We start from the raw sequence: 20,084 nt of genomic DNA on the forward strand, positions 1-20,084 counted from the left end.
CAGACTCCAACGAGAAACTGCAGAATTGGAATTAATTTGCAAACTGAACACCATTAAATTAGGCTTGAATAAAGACTGGGAGTGGATGGGTCATTACACAAAGTAAAACTATTTCCCCATGCTAATTTTTCCCCTACTGTTACTCACACCTTCTTGTCAACTGTTTGAAATGGGCCATCCTGATGATCACTACAAAAGTTTTTTTTCTCCTGCTGATAATAGCTCACCTTAATTGATTAGTCTTGTTACAGTTTGTATGGCAACCCGCATTTTTTCATGTTCTTTGTGTGTATATATCTTCCTACTGTATTTTCCACTGCATGCATCTGTTGAAGTGGGTTTTAGCCTGCGAAAGCTTATGCCCAAATAAATATGTTAGTCTCTAAGGTGCCACAAGTACTCCTCATTTGGGGGGGGGTGGGTTACAGTGTATTTTAAAAATTGGATAGACATTAAAGGTGTTATTGATCCATGTTTTATATACCTTCTGAAGTGATAGACTGTGCTTTGTTCCTTCACATCAAGAATCTTCATGATGCTTTTACTTTTGTAGTGCCTAAAATATGGTGAAAATATTGTTACTGTTTTCCAGTTGTTAATTTCAGATTCCGCACCTGTTTCATTGATGATAAATGTGGAGTTTGAGAGATGGTCATGTAATAGGGCATGAATTGCTGCACAGTAATGAATTAATGGGACAGTTCAGAAAAACAGGAATTATCTGACATATATGCTGGCAAACTTCCTTTTCACATAACTTTCCAGGATATGTTTACCTCTATGGAATGCACTAAAAGTATTACATAGGGAGTAAAAATGGGGGGAAAAAATGAATTTAGTTTAAAAAAAAATAACAACAATGATGACTAATGAAAGTGAACAATTCACAAATAAACTACAGGTTGAAATTTGAAAGTATTTGATTATAACGAGTACATTTGCAGAAATCAGGATCTGTTTGCAGATGACTCACAAACAGAAAAAGGGATAAATTCATTATATAATTTACTATCAATAACTCTACCAGCCTGAAGGTTAAAGTCCTACCAAACAATGACAACCAGCCATCTATACTGCTGGTTAGATACTTGAAATTCACCAGTAAAGGTTTTCATAACAAAATATCAGGAAGATCTTGTAAAGAAGTAAAATATTTTAGGACTCCTGGACATTTGTATGCATCTGAGATTAGTACAACTAAGGATATTTGGAATCTTTTTTTATTTTTATTTTTTTACCCTTCATAAACTTAATTTGTTGCAACTGATGGAGGAGGCTAACGCTTTTTTTGTTTTGTTTTGTTGATTACAGTTGAAGAGATTAAGAGATCAGTTTTATCCTTAACTAAAAGGAAGGCTTCAGGTTGAGATGCTGTCTGTCCCAGCAGAGGTCTGAGGGCACTGCAAATAACATTTTTGGGTGGCTAGATTATCAGAAGTGTGTAGGGAAATGTTTCAAACAGGGATATTCAAAAGGAACATTTCAAGAAGCAAATGTCACTTGAGTCTTAAAAACCAGCATATCTCCAAAGGAATCTCCATCTGGATATAATCCAGTTCTAAAAGCAGAAATGTGCTTGGAGGAAGATATATGTGCTGATGATTAAAGCACAGGAAGTCAGGAGGTCTGGGTTCTGTCTGTGCCACTGATTTAAATGATTTGCCCAAGAACTCATCCACTTCTCTATGCCTCAGTTTCCCCAACTGTAAAGAAGGGATACGAATTCCTTTTTCCCAGTGTCGTGAGGCTTAATTCATTAATATTTGTGAGGTGCTTAGGAACTGTAGTGATGGGCATCATAGAAATGGATAGTCATAAATACAGGTACATGTAAATTTTAAACAAAATAACTACTTTAGCTAACAAAGAAGTAAATAATAACATAAACTAACTTTTTTCCCCTTTTGTTTTCAGGGCATGGCCTTTACATTACAGGAAAGACAAATGCTTGGGCTCCAAGGACTTTTACCTCCTAAAATAGAGACACAAGACATTCAAGCCTTACGCTTCCATAAGAATTTGGCAAAAATGAGTGACCCCTTGGAAAAGTAATAATTAATCCGTATTTTTCTTACCTATGTGTAGTGCAAGCTTAAAGGACTCTGAGAAAATCTGATTTATTATAATATCAAGGCAGATCTCTTGCATCCAGTGGGTTTAATAATTGGCAATTTTTTTTATTAATGCAAACTGTATTTATCACCCAGACTTGTGCAGCTAACTTGGTTTCGTGGTAATTTAAAGGAAGACATTTGTGTTACTCCACAGTTGTGATGCGATGTGAAAAAGAATATACATAAATAAAAGGTCCAGTCTTGCAGTACTTGCTCAGGCAAAACTTCTGTTAATTTATATAGGAGTTTTGTCTGAGCTAGGACTGCAGGATCAGGCTGTATTATTATAGCGACTTGGTGGAAACATGACTGTTATGTTTCTGGCAGTCCTTCTGTTGTGCTTTAGAAGTTTAGAAGATGGATGAGTTGAGTTTCAGGGTCTCCAAATCTAGATATATAATTTTTCAGATTTTTGTAGAGATTCCCAGATGTGGAGAGAAAAAAAATCAATTTAGGACTTAAAAATCAGACAGGAACAATACAAAAGTAGTTAATATATATATTAACTTATGACTAGAGGGAAACAAAAGATGTTTTAACATTTATGGGGAACTTAATGATTAATCGTTTGGTGGTTTTTTTTCTTATTTTGAACTCTCTAGCCTAAAAAATACTTTTTTTTTTCTTTTAAAGGATGTACCTGTTGGCTGCAATAGCTTGATGTTTTTATCATATTATTGTTGACTTATGTTAGGGTGCAATGTCCTAAGAGCCAGTGAGTGGAAAGCTAGAATGATTTGGGGTTTATCATTGATTTACATTAGGACCACATCAAGATTCCTACTGCAGTCCACTGATCATAGAACAAAGTAACTTGAATCAGTATCACATAGCCTGTTGGAATGGAGCAATGAAATAGTTTCCATTAGGAATGCTTTTGGGACTGCTCTACTGTAAACCAGTGGCCCAAAATGAACCCTTCATGAATCTCTTTTGAATCTGCATTGTAATAGAGAAAACAAAGATTCAAGAGTTTATTTTTTAATATTTAAGATCTGTGGTGTTTGCAGAATCAGACCCCTAATTAACTTCATTAATTTTATATTTTTGTATTCCAACTTCTGTTTTGACATCAGAAGGCTATAGAAAGATATCTGGAGAATGCTACTTTATTTCTATTCTTAACTATGAACATTACAATTTATATCCTAAAACCAAAATGCATTTTCAGTGATTATATTAGAAAAAAATGAAATGTTTCTTTTGCACAATGTCCATCCACTCATTTGTTTATCGTAGGACCCAGATAAGATTCTGGTTAGTGTTCAAAAATTCTCAGTGTGGGAACTTTTTCATTTAGATAAGAACGAGGTTAGGAAATCATAACATTAAAAACCTCACAAAAAGAAATCAGCCTTTAAACTGCAAATCAGTTGTGGCAGGGGAGGGAGGGAGGTGGGAATGAACTCCTATCATTGTGTACATCCATACGTTGGTGTGCTCCCATACGCAGTACAGTACATCCAGTATTTTTATTCAGACTTTGTTGTTGTTTAATTCTATATTCTCCAGTTTACATCAGTTTCTCAAGGCCAGGGTTGAGTCGGGGAAGGAAATGCATGAGCTACAAAAAATAAAATCTAAAACAAATTGGTTTATGCCTCGGCATTTCACACTGTATGTTTCTAGATAGATGCAAACCATTTTAACCTAATTCTTCTTTTGCCTTGTTATCCCGTTTGATTACAGGTATATCTACATAATGGGAATCCAAGAGAGAAATGAAAAATTATTCTACAGGATATTACAAGATGATATTGAGAGGTTAATGCCAATAGTATATACACCGACAGTAGGTCTAGCCTGTTCCCAATATGGACATATCTTTAGGAGACCAAAGTAAGGACAGTAATTTTATTTTTGAAATGAGTGCAAGTAATTTTCTTAAGTATGATTCTTATTTCTACTGTAATTCAGAATTGATATGGAACACTTTCACTTGCAGATTTTGGCACATTGAAAATAAAAGGCTCAATCCTTGGCTGTGGCCAAGGAGTGGACAGGTAGCATAAAGCTCACCTTTCCATTCCTCTGATCCTGGGCCAGATGTTTGCTAGGCTGAGCCAGTCCCCCAGTGTAATTTAGAGCAGCCTAAAAGCAGCTCTGAGTTATGCCAGTGGTTGATGTGGCAACCAGAGGTCAGTGGGACATAAAGAAGCTCTGGCCATGCTCCTTTCTTCCAGACACTCCTGCACTGACAGCAGGGAAGCGGGTGGCATAAGAACTGTTCACGAGTTCTATACTGATCTGCCATCCCTATCGGGGGTAGGTGGTCCTGCCATGGCTGCTGACACTAGCTTTAGGGTCGCTTTGCCTGGTTGTGCGACTCAAGCTAACTCATGGCAGTACAGAATCCAGGTGGTCTTGTGAACAACTGTATGGCTCTACATCTATCTTTTTAATCTAGTATGTTATCTTGGTTGCATAGACTTCGTTATAACTATCATTCATTGGCTCTTTTTTATATTCTTTTGTGTAAACCATTGCAAAACTTATAATTAATTTGCACCAAAAACGTTGTCTTTAAAACTTTGTTTTGCAAAGCAGAGTTGCAGTTTTAATGATCAAGTATAAAAGTATTTCCATTCTGATTTTGTTTCAGAGGATTATTTATTTCTATCTCAGACAGAGGTCATATTAGGTCAATTGTGGACAACTGGCCAGAAACTGATGTTAAGGTATTACCACTACAACACTCCATTTTCTAATTGTCTTTTCTTTATGAATCCCTACTCATCTTTTTAAAAAGTGGATAGTTTTATTGAGAGACCTGCTGATGCTAAATAATGCATGCTTGGCAATTGTATGAGAATGACAGCTGTATATAGTTGGTAACAGTTCTGCACATAAAGATGTGTGGGACTGTACTCTAAATCCAAGTTTATAGTTCAAGACCTACAGCATGAAAGCTGCAGATCGACAATGTTTCTTTCCTATGCCAGTTGTGATCATCAAAATGTAGAATAAAATTTACAAAACACTTCTTTCTTAACAGTTCTATTTGGAGAGGATTTTGAGGTTTGTTTCTTAACATGCCTGTCTTTCTCTGAATTACCTACTGTTGTTGTTTTAGGATTAAGACCTAGAACTGGGAGACCTGGGTTCTATTCCCAGCTCTGCCACAAACTTCCTGTATGACTTTGAACAAAACACTTGGAGTCTGTGACTCTGTTTCCCTGTCTTTAACATTGAAATAAAAACACCAAATTTGAAGAAGTGTTCGGTGGTTAAATTTTATTAAAGTTACTGGAAAGTATTTTGAGATCCTCCAGTGGAAGTGCAAGGTCTATTTACAATGGTGGTACTTAAAAACTTGTCAGCTGTTTTAGATAACTAAGTAATTATTTGCAGCAAGATAGCTGATTCCTGTGGTCACTTTAGGCAAGTACAGTACAGGGAACACTGCAGATACTCACGTAACCTTGTCTATTTCCTCTTAGGTAAAATTAGCTAGTCCTTAAGTGTTGCTACTAGAGACAATAAATTCTTTGCAAGCTATTCTTAATTTGTTTTAATGCTTAATTTTACCAAGAAAAATTTATGCAATATTGCTTTATCCTTTATGTCCATGATTACCAAAATTTACCTTTAATCTTTGTGTAATTTTAAGGCTGTTGTAGTAACTGATGGAGAGAGAATATTAGGTCTTGGAGATCTGGGTGTCTATGGAATGGGAATTCCTGTAGGAAAACTATGTTTGTATACAGCATGTGCTGGAATACGGCCAGATAAATGCCTGCCTGTATGTATCGACGTTGGAACTGACAATCTAGTAAGTTAAACTGTATTCTGCCAGCCACAAAGAAATCACTTTTTGATGGTGGTTTGCAGTGAAAATTAGTACTACAAGAAGGTGTATGAATTTGAGTGAGTACTCTGTGTTAAGATGGAATTATCCTGTGTAATATTAAGTAGTTTGGAATGAATTTAAAGCTGAATATTAAGATCTGAGAATCCCCAACTACGTATATAAAGTTAAGTGGTGCATTTGGACTGTTACTTGAAAGCTGGTCTGAACTGCAAAGCAATGGGAAAAAGTGACATGATTTTTTAAGCTGCTGGAAGCGTGAACCAGATTTGTTAAAGCATCATTACTCTGAATGTTGATTTGTCCCATTGTAAGGACAGTGATGTAATGCTTTCAGGTAACAGTCGATATTTGCCTAACCTCATAACTTGTTCCTTTATGTCTGTGGCTATGTAACATAGTGTTCCCAGTGTAGTATTGTTGTCTGTTTTATTTATATTGCAGAAATGCCCCAGCAGGGATAGGACTTCCTTGTTGCTAACCATTGTGCAAACATATGGGAAGACACAGTCCCTGCCCTGAAGAGTTTCCAGTTAGATCCTGTTAGACCTTTTTTGTTTCTGGAGGATGGATTCACTATAGGCAAAATCAAACAACGCTCCAATGCCTTAGCAAATTATTTCTATTTAACTACTAACAAAATTATGAAAAGAGAGGACTTAATATCTCTCCCAATTAAGCATCTGGAGGGAAACTGTCAAAGGCACAAATAGGAGCTAATTAAAGTTAATTTTATCTTGCTGTCACTGGGCCAACTGCTGCTTTCACTTTTATCACCGTACATATAGCATAACCCCACATAAGTCGATGGGGCTACTCTGCATTTGCACTGGGGTAAATGACAGCAGAATTTGGTTCACTATTTTAAAATACGTGTAAAATGGCTGTGGGGCTCAGTGCATCATGTGTATAATACATACAGGCTCAGCTATGGCTGAGGAGCTTAAAGTGCAACTCTGGGGCATGACCCTTTTTTTGCTCCCCACTCCAGTCCTGGGCTGGCTAATCTGCTGGTGTAGCTTAGAAGAGTTTACAGACTGGTCTGAGTTTATGCCTTTGAAAATGTACCCCATTTTTCTTTTCAGCTTATTTTACTTCCCGATTATCTTTTTAAAAGAAAATTTCTCCTCTGTTCCTGTGTATTTCATTTTACCCAGTTTCCCAAGATTCCTTATTCCAGCCCCCCCCCCCCCACCAATTTCTTTTCATAAACACTTTAGACCCACGCATGGCCAGTTAAGTTGCAAGCTCAATTAGACATGACGCATTCTCATCAAAGGCAGCTAGAATTCAAGTTTGTGAAAGTGATGGACTTGGGGGAGAAAGCAGAGGGAGAAATAGAAAGGGAGCAAAAGATGGTGGGTGACTGCTACAAAATCCAGAGAATTGCCACCAAAACCCAGGATTTCTGCAGCATTTGCTCCAATGGCTGCAGAATCAGAGAATTCCTGGCTCCTTGACTATGGCTAGCTAGGAATTCAACTGTGAAAATATTCACAGAAGGAAAGATAGATGAAATCCTTCTCAGTATCTTATCTCTGGGTAGTGACTGAAATATGTCACTTAGAACTTTGGAGGGTGTATATTGAATGAATGATTTCATTCTGCTGCTATCTTTGGTTTACTTTATAGACCCTATTAAAAGATCCTTTTTACATGGGCCTGTACCAAAAAAGAGACCGCTCACAGCTTTATGATGACCTGATTGATGAGTTTATGGAAGCCATTACAGACAGGTATGGTATTGAATTAGTTACTCATAAATTTGTCAAGAAAGAGTGGGCCATGGGAAACATCACACAGCTTCATTTTCAAATGTCATATAAGGAGAGAATATAGTCGAGTGACTAGAGTACAGGACTATGAATCAGGAGACCTGAATTCTAGTCCTGGCTCTGCCAGTGACTTTGTGTTTGATTTATGGGCACATCTCCTGTCCTTTGTGTTAAACATATATAAGACAGAGATGGTATTTAACTGTTTTCCAGGAAGAGCCTGAGGACTGCATCTGGCCCTAAACAACTCTGTGTGTATATAGGAATTTTTGATTTATTAGTGTTTCAATTGATAAAATATCATGCTCTGTTCTTTAGGTACGGCCATAACACACTTATTCAGTTCGAAGACTTTGGGAATCATAATGCTTTCCGTTTTTTGAGGAAATACAGAGAGAAATATTGCACCTTCAATGACGACATTCAGGGTAAAATGTTCACTTCTGACTCTTGCTACATATGTGAAAACCTTCCCCCCTTCCCCCCCGCCCCCAATATGTTCTGTCATGTCAATCTATTCAGCTCTCCTGAGAGATTTTTATTTCCTTTGTAGGGACAGCCGCAGTGGCCTTAGCGGGAATGCTGGCAGCACAGAAGGTTGTTGGGAAAGCAATCACAGAGCATAAAGTTTTGTTTCTTGGAGCAGGAGAGGTGAGTTCTGCCATGGTCTCTAGTGCAATACAAGTTAAACCCCACAGAACTGTAAAAAAGGGTGTTCTTTGTGTTCTCTTACAGAACTTTGTATAAGGGAGGCCTACTGAACTGTATTAAAGGAAATGCCCCTTTACAGAAGATTATTATTTAGATTGAAGTTTGGGTTTAACATTTACAAAAGGATAATTTTCAAGGGCCAGATTCTCACTTTACCCATACAGACATCATAAAGCAGATGGACCCATGTATACAATGGCAGGGTTTAGCCCCCAAAATTAATGATTCTGCGCGTGCACGCGAGAGAGAGAGAAAGTAATTGTTAGTTCTTACCATATTGGAAGGAAATGTACCATGGTTTTCGTAGTACCGTAAGTTAAACTGATGGATGTTTCCTTTATTTTCAAATACTTGTTCTTTATCTGTCAGGCTGCTCTTGGAATTGCAAACCTCATTGTTATGGCTATGATGGAAAGCGGTATTTCTTCAGAGGAAGCGTATAAGAAAATTTGGATGTTTGATAAATACGGCCTGTTGGTTCAGGTGAGGGTCTGCCAGGCCTTTGGAATAGCACAGTACACATTGCCATTCTCTTTCCTGTCTTTCTCACAATCGGAATCAACTTAAATCTTTAGGGCCGAGAACAAAAGGTAGACGCCAATCAAGAACCATTTATGCACCAACCTCCAGACCAGGTGCCAAAGACATTTGTAGATGCGGTGAATGTACTTCAGCCATCAGCTATTATTGGTCAGTAAACTTATTTCAGACTCCTTAGATAATATATGTTGTTAATTTTATCTTGCTGTCACTGGGCCAGTTGCTGCTTTCACTTTTATCACCGTACATGTAGCATAACCCCACATAAGTCGATGGGGCTACTCTGCATTTGCACTGGGGTAAATGACAGCAGAATTTGGTTCACTATTTTAAAATACGTGTAAAATGGCTGTGGGGCTCAGTGCATCATGTGTATAATACATACAGGCTCAGCTATGGCTGAGGAGCTCAAAGTGCAACTCTGGGGCATGACCTTTTTTTGCTCCGCACTCCAATCCTGGGCTGGCTAGTCTGCTGGTGTAGCTTAGAACAGCTTACAGACTGGTCTGAGTTACGCTGACTGCCAGTGGTCCAAAAGAATGATATTGCAGCTGCGGATCAGTGAGAAATAGAGTAGACCCAGCTACCCCCATTTCTCTTGTCACATTCCTACCCCGGCAGCTGAGAGAGAGATGGTGTAGGAGCTGCTTTGCATACTTTGTGTCGCCACGATACCCCCTGTGCTGAAATGATTTTTCCCATGGCTGGTTACACTGACTTAAGCTAGTATCTGCCAGCGATTTGGTGCAAAGCAGATGTTCTGCACTCCAGTCCCTGATCCCCAGTATTCATTGGGTCAGTGGATGCGTGTGAGTATGTATGTACATGTTAATTATAACAGCCCCTAGTAGCCACCACTATAGTTAAGGCTGCAAAATGGCTTCTATTATAGTTCCATATTTTTTCCTTGCACATAACTTTGTGAAAAAATATGGTTTTGGACTGAGTCTTTGTGTCGGAGTGTGCATATTCATTGTTATGTATTTGTGCATATGTATGTCAAGTGTGTTAAACTGTTTGAGGTATAAAATGATTGTGCGGAGGAGGAATGCCTCATTCTTAAGGCCTCTTCCCCGCCTCATAAATAACTAAATATCTGAACTTTGAAAATTCAAGCATACTGATTTGTAGTGTCTTCGCTGGGTTTGAATAGTGTAGGGTTTAAGTTTGCAATGCATTTCAAATTAGAGATGGAAAAAACCTTTTGGGTCATCTTGTGCATCTCCTGACAGTGCAAGATTGTTTCCCACAGCTCATTTTCTAGATACAGCTTGCTTTAATGAATGATGAATATTTATTCAAAGCCTTTTATTGGTTTTCCTGAGTGTGACTGACCTTAACAGTGATGATCTTGATTCACATCAGAAATAAATATATACAGTATAAAGTTTTTGCAATCATTGTCCCATTTTAAATGTGTAACTGTAATTTTTGTATCTTTCAATTTACGTCAGGAGTTGCAGGGGCTGGCCGGCTTTTTTCACATGATGTGATCAAAGCAATGGGTTCCATCAATGAAAGACCTATAATATTTGCACTAAGTAACCCTACAGTGAAAGCTGAATGCACTGCTGAGGAAGCTTATACATTAACAGAGGTACTTAATGATGAAAAATGTCAATGCATATATATTATTTTTCTGTCTGTAATCTAAGAGTGCAAAACGCCAAGCATTTAAACTTGGAATTTCTCCTTGTAAAGAATACAACTGCTCATCACCTTCCAGTTTCAAATGCATATTTGTCTTGGTATACATTAAAAAGCAGCTCTGATTTTAAATTATTACATTTGGCAGGTGAAACAATATTGACGTGTAATCATTGGTTACTGAGAGTAACTTGTGTTTCTAACCTTGACTGACATTGTTTCTGAGACTATTTTTAGCTTTTGTTTTTAAAGAAACAGTTATTTTATGTAATAGTCATGACAGAAACCAGCTACAACCTGGAAATAGTTAATTAAAGCAGTCTTTATTTAATATTGAATCAGGTCCTCAGAACAGGGAATGTCTTTGCTTGTGTTGTACAGCCCAAGGCTCATACTCGGCACTGAATTTCCTAATATTTGAATTGGTCAAACATTTAAAATTTAAGCATAGCGGACTGATTTTGATCTCTCTCTCTCTCTGTCTCTGGATTTTGTAATTCCACTGATTTCAGTGCTGCTACAGCTAACTTAGCCCAGTGTGAGTGAGTTCAGGCCCAGTATTTGCATTTAATAAAGGAAAACCCAATAAAACCTTTATCCTTGTGCACAGTTTTTAAGCATTGTGCACATAAGACTGTTTTTTTTGTTTGAGGAGCTGGGCAAAGGGGGAAGACATAGGGGAGAAAAAAAGCAGAGGCAGAGTTGGCCTTAGTAGTTTTGAGCTGGCCTGCAAAACAATTTTTTGCCATGCCTCCCATTTAAACCTTTTGGACTCCTGTCCTGTATGATCTTACCACTATCCACAGGGCTAGCATGGGGACTTTAGAAGCGGAGTGGGTTAGTGAAATGGTTCTTTGGAATACATCCCAACCTTAAGTGACTCATTTATGTAAAAATGTGTGTGCAGGGATCTTTAGGTGCTTCCTGCTCCAGAAATGTGTATTTGTGGTTTGTTCCTTTCAGCATTATTGATCATCACATTGATCCATAGCACTGTATATTTTAAGGCTAAAGGGTTTGAAACTTACCTCTCCCCCTTGCCTCCCCAATGAAAGCTGAGATTCTAGTATAGCTTGCTAGTTCTCCCCCAGATCAGTGGGTCTCTAGCGGAGGCTTTGCAAGGGCAAAGACCCGCTCTCGTAAAAGACAAAAGCCTCTGTACCAAATCTGGATTTTGACTACTGTCTTCCAGATTTCTGCGACACAAGGGAACTCATATGCAAGGTGTTTAGTTCCTCGGGGCAATTTAATTTTTTGTGTAGTGGTTATTCCTCAGATGTTTATTAGGCAATATTTTGGTGAATAAAATATAATACTCTAAATTCACAGTTCAGATAGAAGGTAAACAGAAACAGATGATAGGGCCAGATCTTCAGCTGCAATAAATCAGTGTAGCTCCATTGATATCTATAGGAGGTACTTACCTACACATGATATGAATGAGGTTCTGTTTCTCACTTTAGAGAAGGTCTACACAACAACAGCTGTCTCCACGGAATTGCCCATGTGTTTATGTAGAGTGATGAAGTGCACTCTCTGGAACATTTTATCACTGTCAGTTTCCAACACAAGATAGTGCTGGGTAGATCCAAGTGCAGTAAATCAGTTTAAAGTGTTTTCACTTAGCTAAACACCACTGAAAGCAAGTCAGGCTGGTACTCAAAACAATTAGTCCTTGGTAGGTGGGGAGGGAATCTTTATTTTTCTCCAGTATAGGGGCTGCCTTAATTTCTATTCATGATTTCCCATAATCTACCATTCACATGCAGTTTTAAATTCTTGTGTTAAGGCTGTGAAATATTACAGGTTAATGGAAAAAGGATTTTAATTGTTACAGCCCTCCAAACTTTATTTTTTCTAATACTTTTGGCAGTTTATATTTTCCCGCCCAATATTATGTCCATTTTCAGAGTAATTATTTATCTAAAGTGTATTTAGTACAACCTCAGTTATCCAGAATTCACCATTATCTTAAGCAGGGTCATGTTCTCTGACACTTAATAATTACATAGAGAATTCCCTTTATTAGCCAAAACCTTGATTATCCAAAATTACTCAATGTTCCCCTGGTCATTTGACTATTACAGTTTGTCTTGTAATTACCAATCCTCCACTCCCAGCCCTTTAGGTTTCTTGACTTCAGAAATGGCCTAGCCATTATAAATGGAAAACTTGAAAATAACACTAAATGAGAGCATTCGTAGACAAACCTCCTAAGAGCATGAAGAAACAATCAATAAACTCTTATTGCTTATTCTTGCATTTCATACGAGTATGGTGATGCTTTGGTGCCCTCTGCTGCTTTGCAAGAAGTATTTTCTGTGTTTAGTTTACATCATCTTTTGACCCTGACTTCACCTACTCAAAAAGATGCTGTCGTCATCATGAATAGGTCGGAATATGAACAAGAGGCTGCTCAGCAGCTCTCCAACACCACATTTTACAAGAAGTTACCCTGTGATCCCACTGAGGGTTACCAAAAGAAACTACATCATCTGCTCAAGAAACTCCCTGAAAAAGCACAAAAACAAATCCGCACAGACACACCCCTAGAATCCTGAGCAGGGGTATTCTATCTGCTACCCAAGATCCATAAACCTGGAAATCCTGGATGCCCCATCATCTCAGGCATTGGCACCCTGATAGCAGGATTGTCTGGCTATGTAGACTCCCTTCTCAGGCCCTACGCTACCAGCACTCCCAGCTATCTTCAAGACACCACTGACTTCCCGAGGAAACTACAATCCATCGGTGATCTTCCTGAAAACACCATCCTGGCCACTATGGCTGTAGAAGCCCTGTACACCAACATTCCACACAAAGATGGACTACAAGCCGTCAGGAACACTATCCCCGATAATGTCACGGCAAACCTGGTGGCTGAACTTTGTGACTTTGTCCTCACCCATAACTATTTCACATTTGGGGACAATGTATACCTTTAAATCAGCGGCACTGCTATGGGTACCCGCATGGCCCCACAGTAGGCCAACATTTTTATGGCTGACTTAGAACAACGCTTCCTCAGCTCTCGTCCCCTAATGCCCCTACTCTACTTGCGCTACATTGATGACATCATCATCATCTGGACCCATGGCAAAGAAGCCCTTGAGGAATTCCACCATGATTTCAACAATTTCCATCCACCATCAACCTCAGCCTGGACCAGTCCACACAAGAGATCCACTTCCTGGACACTACAGTGCTAATAAGCAATGATCACATAAACATCACCCTATACCGGAAACCTACTGACCGCTATACTTACCTACATGCCTCCAGCTTTCATCCAGACCACACCACACGATCCATTGTCTACAGCCAAGCTCTACGATACAACCTCATTTGCTCCAACCCCTCAGAAAGAGACAAACACCTACAAGATCTCTATCAAGCGTTCTTACAACTACAATACCTACTACAGGACAGGCCCAACAAAGAAAATAACAGAACACCACTAGCCGTCACCTTCAGCCCCCAACTAAAGCCTCTCCAGCGCATCATCAAGGATCTACAACCTGTCCTGAAGGATGACCCATCACTCTCACAGATCTTGGGAGACAGGCCAGTCCTTGCTTACAGACAGCCCCCCAACCTGAAGCAAATACTCACCAGCAACCACACAACAAAAAACACTAACCCAGGAACCTATCCTTGCAACAAAGCCCATTGCCAACTCCATCCACATATCTATTCAGGGGACACCATCAGAAGGCCTTATCACATTAGCCATGCTTTCAGAGGCTCGTTCACCTGCACATCTACCAATGTGATATATGCCATCATGAGCCAACAGTGCCCCTCTGCCATGTACATTGGCCAAACCGGACAGTCTCTATGTAAAAGAATAAATGGACACAAATCAGATGTCAAGAATTATAACTTTCAAAAACCAGTTGGAGAACACTTCAATCTCTCTGGTCACTCGATTACAGACCTAAAAGTCGCAATTCGTCAACAAAAAAAACTTCAAAAACAGACTCCAACGAGAGACTGCTGAATTGGAATTAATTTGCAAACTGGACACCATTAAATTAGGCTTGAATAAAGACTGGGCGTGGATGTGTCATTACACAAAGTAAAACTATTTCCCCATGTTTATTTTCCCCCCGTATTGTTCCTCACACGTTCTTGTCAACTGCTGGAAATGGCCCACCTTGATTATCACTACAAAAGGGGTTTTTGTTTGTTTGTTTGTTTTCCCTCTCCTGCTGGTAATAGCTCACCTTACCTGATCGCTCTCGTTACAGTGTGTATGGTAACACCCCATTGTTTCATGTTCTCTGTGTATATAAAATCTCCCCCCTTTATTTTCCACTGCATGCATCCGATGAAGTGAGCTGTAGCTCACAAAAGCTTATGTTCTAAAAAATTTGTTAGTCTCTAAGGTGCCACAAGTACTCCTTTTCTTTTTGCGGATACAGACTAACATGGCTGCTACTCTGAAACCTGTCAAAAAATCCATTACTGTGCATATGTTCGCATGCTCAGACACAGTACCAGAACTTTTTGCATACATGGTGATGTGTTCTCGTGTGTGAGATTGATATGGAGCTGTAAACTTTTATTATTTTCACAATTTGCTATCAGACATTCAGTTTTCTGGTTTGAACTGGAAGAGGGAGAGATTGCTCGACCATAGGGCAAGCAGATTTCACACTCAAACCTCTCGGCGACTTTTAATAATTTTTTAATCATTAAAACCATCTTCATAGCAAGAGAGGATCAATTGCATAACACATTCCTTCTAGAGGCCCTGATGCAGCAGAGTACTTAAGCACATATTGAGACCACAGCCTATCATGCTGACCAATATTGTCTCAATCTTTCCTTGTGCTCCCATCTGTCTGTCTATCAGCCTGTTGTCTTATATTTTACATTGTAAGTTGCTTGTGGTAACAACCATCTTTTTGTCTTATGTTTGCTTAGCACCTAGCACAGCGGGGCCCTGGCCAAGTCATTGATGAAAATATTGAATAGCATCTGTCCTGGGTCAGTACTGTTCAATATTTTCATTAATTACTTGGCTAATGGAGTGGAGACTGCGCTTATAAAATTTGCGGGTGACTCCAAGCTGGGAGTGACTTTGAAGGACAGGATTAAAATTCAAAATGATCATGGCAAATTGGTCTGAAATCCACAAGATGAAATTCTGGGATGTATTAACAGGAGTGTTCTATGTAAGACCCTGGAGGTAATTGTCCCACTCTGCTCTGCACTGGTGAGGCCTCAGCTAGAGTGCTGTGTCCAATTCTTGGCACCATACTCTAAGAAAGATGTGCACAAATTGGAGAAAGTCCAAAGGAGAGCAACAAAAATGATAAAAAGTTTAGAAAACTTGACCTGTGAGGAAAGGTTAATAAAAACTGGACATGTTTAGTCTTGAGAAAATAAAAATGAGAGGGGAATTGATCAATGTTAAAATACATTAAGGGCTGTTATAAAGAGGATTTGTGCAATTGTTCTCCACCTCCACTGACGGTAGGCCAAGAGGTAACAGGCTTAATCTGTATCAAGGGAGATTTAGGTTAGATGTTAGGAAAACCTTTCTAACTATAAAGATAGTTAAGCACTGGAATAGCTTCCAAGGGAAATTATGGAATCCTCATCATCCAGTGTTTCTCAAACTGGGGTCCGAACCCAAAAGGGAGTCGCAAGCATATTCTGGGAGGTTGCGGTATTGCCACCCTTACTTCTGCACTCTTGCTGGTGGCGGCGCTGCCTTGAGAGCTAGATGGCATGGGGGGCAGGGGGTCATCACAGCCTGAAATATTTTCAAAGGGGGTCCCAACAAAAAAACTTTGAGGACCCCTGACAAACACTTATCAGGCATTGTCAGGATGGACCTAGATGAGCTCTCAGTGTCCCCTCCAGCCCTACATTTCTATGACTAGTGCACCTAGGTACTGTCACAATACAAATAATAATTAATCATCATAATTTACTTTAATTGTGTGATTAGTCCCAATGGAAGGTTTTACTTTCCTAGAGAACTGTGTGCTATTAGGAGGAATTAATATCTTTTAAACAAGTAGAAATCTTCCATTCCTTAGAAACCTACATAGTCTGATGTGTATGCTTTCTACTTTTAGTTTCCTGATGTTTGTAGCTCAGAAGGAAATCTTGCTAATATTTTTGTCTCTTCCCGGCTGTTGTTTGGTGGGAGTTTTGGTTTTCGTGGGGATGGACTGTAGAGCTTTGATTCAGCAAGGCACTTGCATGGCCCTGACTTAAAGCATGTGAAAAAATGAGGCCCATGCTTAAGTACAGGAGCGGAGGAAGCTCCCTAAAAGTGGGGGGGCCCACCAGCACCTGAACCATGCCCCCCCCATCCTCTCTTCTACGTGAGCCCCTGCCCTGGTGCTGCCTCTTTCCCCGCAAGACCCTGCCTCCCACTCACTCACTCTCTGCCCGTTCCCCCCTCACCCCCCCGTAGCTCACCCCTATGGCTGGTAAAAAGTGGGAAGGCATTGCCTTCCCACTTTTAAAGGTGATGGGGCCATGGTCCCCTGTCACCCCCTGTTCTGGCATCCCTGCTTAAGTACCTTTACTGAATTGGAGCCTAGATGACTGTGAGTGTGGTGTGGTAAGCCTCTCGTTCGTGGCGACTTTATTTTCATGTAATGCAGACTCTGTGAATGACTGACTCCCTCTTGTTTAACAGGGGCGGTGTTTGTTTGCCAGTGGCAGTCCATTCGAGCATGTGGTTTTGAAAGATGGACGATCCTTCAAACCAGGCCAGGGAAACAATGCCTATATTTTTCCAGGTAATATAGAGAATTCTGTTCTTCCACTTTAAGATTAGATTATTTCAGAGTTGTTACTAATATTGCAGCATTGCCTAGAGACCTCAGTCAGGACTGGGGCTCCGTTGTGCAGGCACACAGTAAGAGACCTTCCCAGCCCTGAAGAGCTTAGTCTAGTTTAAGAAAAGACTTAAGTGAGTACAATAAATAAATGGAGGCCATTAAGGATACGTGATATGACAAGGACGAGTGATCAGAATACATGGTGACATAGGCTGTCTGTGTGCACAGTTAGCAGGTTTCAGTTTGATTACTTTTTAGAAATACAAATAACCAAGGCCTATTTATTGTTTCTTGGCAGGGAGGGGGGGACTTTCGTAAAGATCTGTTCTTCTAATTACTTTTGCACAGATAATAGTGCAAAGAGGCATCATGGGATTCCCCCCCAAAGTTGCACATTCTGGTATGTTACTAGGACACCAGTAACTAGTCTTAAGAACTTGTGTTTTAACATTCAATTAAAGTGAATGTATGAACCAAGAATTTTGCTCATTAATGCAAAAAGTCCAGTGCAGCTCTTGAGTGTTCCACCGTCTGTCTATGCTTATGTAGCAAAATTAGTACTTCTCTCTCTCCTTTGCTATGAATCTTTTGGCACTTGACAGAGGAGGCTAAAAAAATCCTATCCATAAATCTGAAATACTTTATTTTATGGCTTGTCTGCATTTCTTGTACCATGTCAATGATGGGGCTGCACATTAAAAATGATTTTATCATAATATTATCAATAATTGTATTATAGGTGTGGCTCTGGCTGTAGTCCTCAGCAGTGTTCGGCATATTAGTGATAAGGTCTTCCTTGAGGCTGCAAAGGTATGTGTTCAAACATAGATGATGGCTTTTGAAAGGCGAAGTCAGTCCCTTTGACATGATGGGCTGAGTTGGACTGATCAAAAATTTTCCACTGAAATGGTTTTTCAGTAGAAAATTGGGTTTTGATTATCAATATTTTTTGTGGGAAATGTCTGCTCATGACAAAAATATTATTTTTTGAAATATTTCAATTTGTAAATGTAGCTGCAGTGCCTCATGGGAATTGTAGTTTGGTTACCTTGTGTTCCCATTCTCCTCTATGGGCTGTGCTCTCTGGCTGGACTGTGTCTCTTGTGCTGCACCGTAGCCAGGGATTCTGATGATGCACCACGTCCCTTCTCCAAAAGGGGAGGTGGTGCATCATGGGAGATCAGTGAGGGAGCTTGGACTGTGGAGGAGAATGGACACATGAGGCACTGCAGTAGCATTTCCAAATCAAAATATTTAACATGTTTGGCCAAAATATTTTGGTTCTCAAATTTCCACCAAAAAAAATAGATTTTCCACAGAGGTAGAGGAGAACCCCATTTATTGACCAGCTCTAGGGTTGATGTTCTTTTATCTCCCTACGTTGCCATGTGCAGTCCAACTTTGTGGACTTGATTTGCCAGCAGGAGCCTCTGCACTTTAGGTGGGGGAAATGATCCATAAGATGGTTGGATGATGTTACTGGGAGAATTTGTAGCCAGGGTTTTTTAGGGTTGCCCGAGGGGAGAGCAGCTACAAGACAGAACAAAGGTAGAAAGGAAAAAAGCCTTAAACCCTGAAATACAGTGTGTGTGGTTTTTATTGTGTGTTTTTTCTTTTTTATTGCAAACAAAGCGGCTCCGTCCAGTCTTTGTTGTAATTTCTGTTTCGTTCTTCCATCACCTTCTGCAGCTTCTTTTGTCTGTCTGTTTGCTTTTCCATCTCCCCCTTTCCTTTTTATATTTACTTATTTATGTTGTTTTATTTGGAAGTGAGTGGAATGATGGGATCCATCATTCTGTGCATCCATGTTCAATGGGCCAACCCTGCAGTGCAGATGGGTCCCTTGTAATTTACCTATTTACTGTCATTAACACTGAGATGTTGACACTTCAGCGAAGAAACATCTGACTTCAGCTGAGATGCTAAAAAAAATCTAATAATAAGTAAGAGGCTTGTTGCTTTGGACACAGATTGCAGCCTGCATCTTTATAGTAATTTTTGAGGCTTTGGCTGACTTATACCATGCACTTTTATATGTATTTCAGGTAAGCTGTACCAGTAAGAACTTACAAACACATTCCTCTGTTTGCAGCTTAGTGATGCATTGCCTCCTGAGAAGGGTCAATAAATTGCTAATATTTGTTTTTAATACAGGCATTGACAGACCAGTTAACTAATGAGGAACTTGCCCAAGGAAGGCTTTATCCACCACTGTCCAACATCAAAGAAGTTTCTATTTGCATTGCTGTTAAAGTAAGTGGGTAGCATTGGCCTATGCGAAAAGATACACTGTACATTATATAAACTTCCCAAGCTCTATAGCATGATATTTGGGACAAAAAAGAACAGACTAATGTTCAGGCTATTGATAAAAGTACAAAGTACTACACTTAGGAAGGAAAAATCAACTGCATAAATATAAAATGGGAAATAAGTGACTAGGCACTGAAAGGGATCTGGGGATTAAAGAGGATCGCAAATTGAATATGTGCCAACAATGTGATGCTATTGCAAAAAAATGTCGTCTTTCTGGAATATTGTAACAGGAGTGTGGTATGTGAGACATAAGAGATAGTTGTCCCACTCTGCTCTGCACTGGTGAGGCCTCAGCTGGAGTTTTATGCCAGTTTTGGGCATTGCACTTTTAAAAAGATGTTAACACATTAGAGTCCAGAAGAGA

At 39.5% G+C, this 20,084-nt stretch overlaps 1 protein-coding gene across 5 annotated transcripts in view; it reads left to right on the forward strand.

The window, feature by feature from the left end:
* ME2 (malic enzyme 2) overlaps positions 1-20,084 on the forward strand; it is a 48,672-nt gene that overhangs the window by 19,256 nt on the left and 9,332 nt on the right. For 3 of the 5 annotated variants that reach the window (XM_037902511.2, XM_043546877.1, XM_043546878.1), the window contains exons 3-15: positions 1,915-2,048; positions 3,804-3,953; positions 4,717-4,792; positions 5,725-5,886; positions 7,555-7,658; positions 8,016-8,125; positions 8,251-8,348; positions 8,778-8,891; positions 8,984-9,098; positions 10,403-10,545; positions 17,260-17,362; positions 18,144-18,214; positions 19,559-19,657. In XM_037902511.2, the coding sequence (XP_037758439.1) occupies positions 1,915-2,048; positions 3,804-3,953; positions 4,717-4,792; positions 5,725-5,886; positions 7,555-7,658; positions 8,016-8,125; positions 8,251-8,348; positions 8,778-8,891; positions 8,984-9,098; positions 10,403-10,545; positions 17,260-17,362; positions 18,144-18,214; positions 19,559-19,657 (1,479 nt within the window). The remainder of the gene's footprint in view (positions 1-1,914; positions 2,049-3,803; positions 3,954-4,716; positions 4,793-5,724; positions 5,887-7,554; positions 7,659-8,015; positions 8,126-8,250; positions 8,349-8,777; positions 8,892-8,983; positions 9,099-10,402; positions 10,546-17,259; positions 17,363-18,143; positions 18,215-19,558; positions 19,658-20,084) is intronic. The other 2 variants (XM_037902512.2, XM_037902513.1) reach the window with 2 other exon arrangements.

The sequence above is a fragment of the Chelonia mydas genome, chromosome 5, assembly GCF_015237465.2.
Source record: "Chelonia mydas isolate rCheMyd1 chromosome 5, rCheMyd1.pri.v2, whole genome shotgun sequence".
NCBI classification, from domain to species: domain Eukaryota; kingdom Metazoa; phylum Chordata; order Testudines; family Cheloniidae; genus Chelonia; species Chelonia mydas.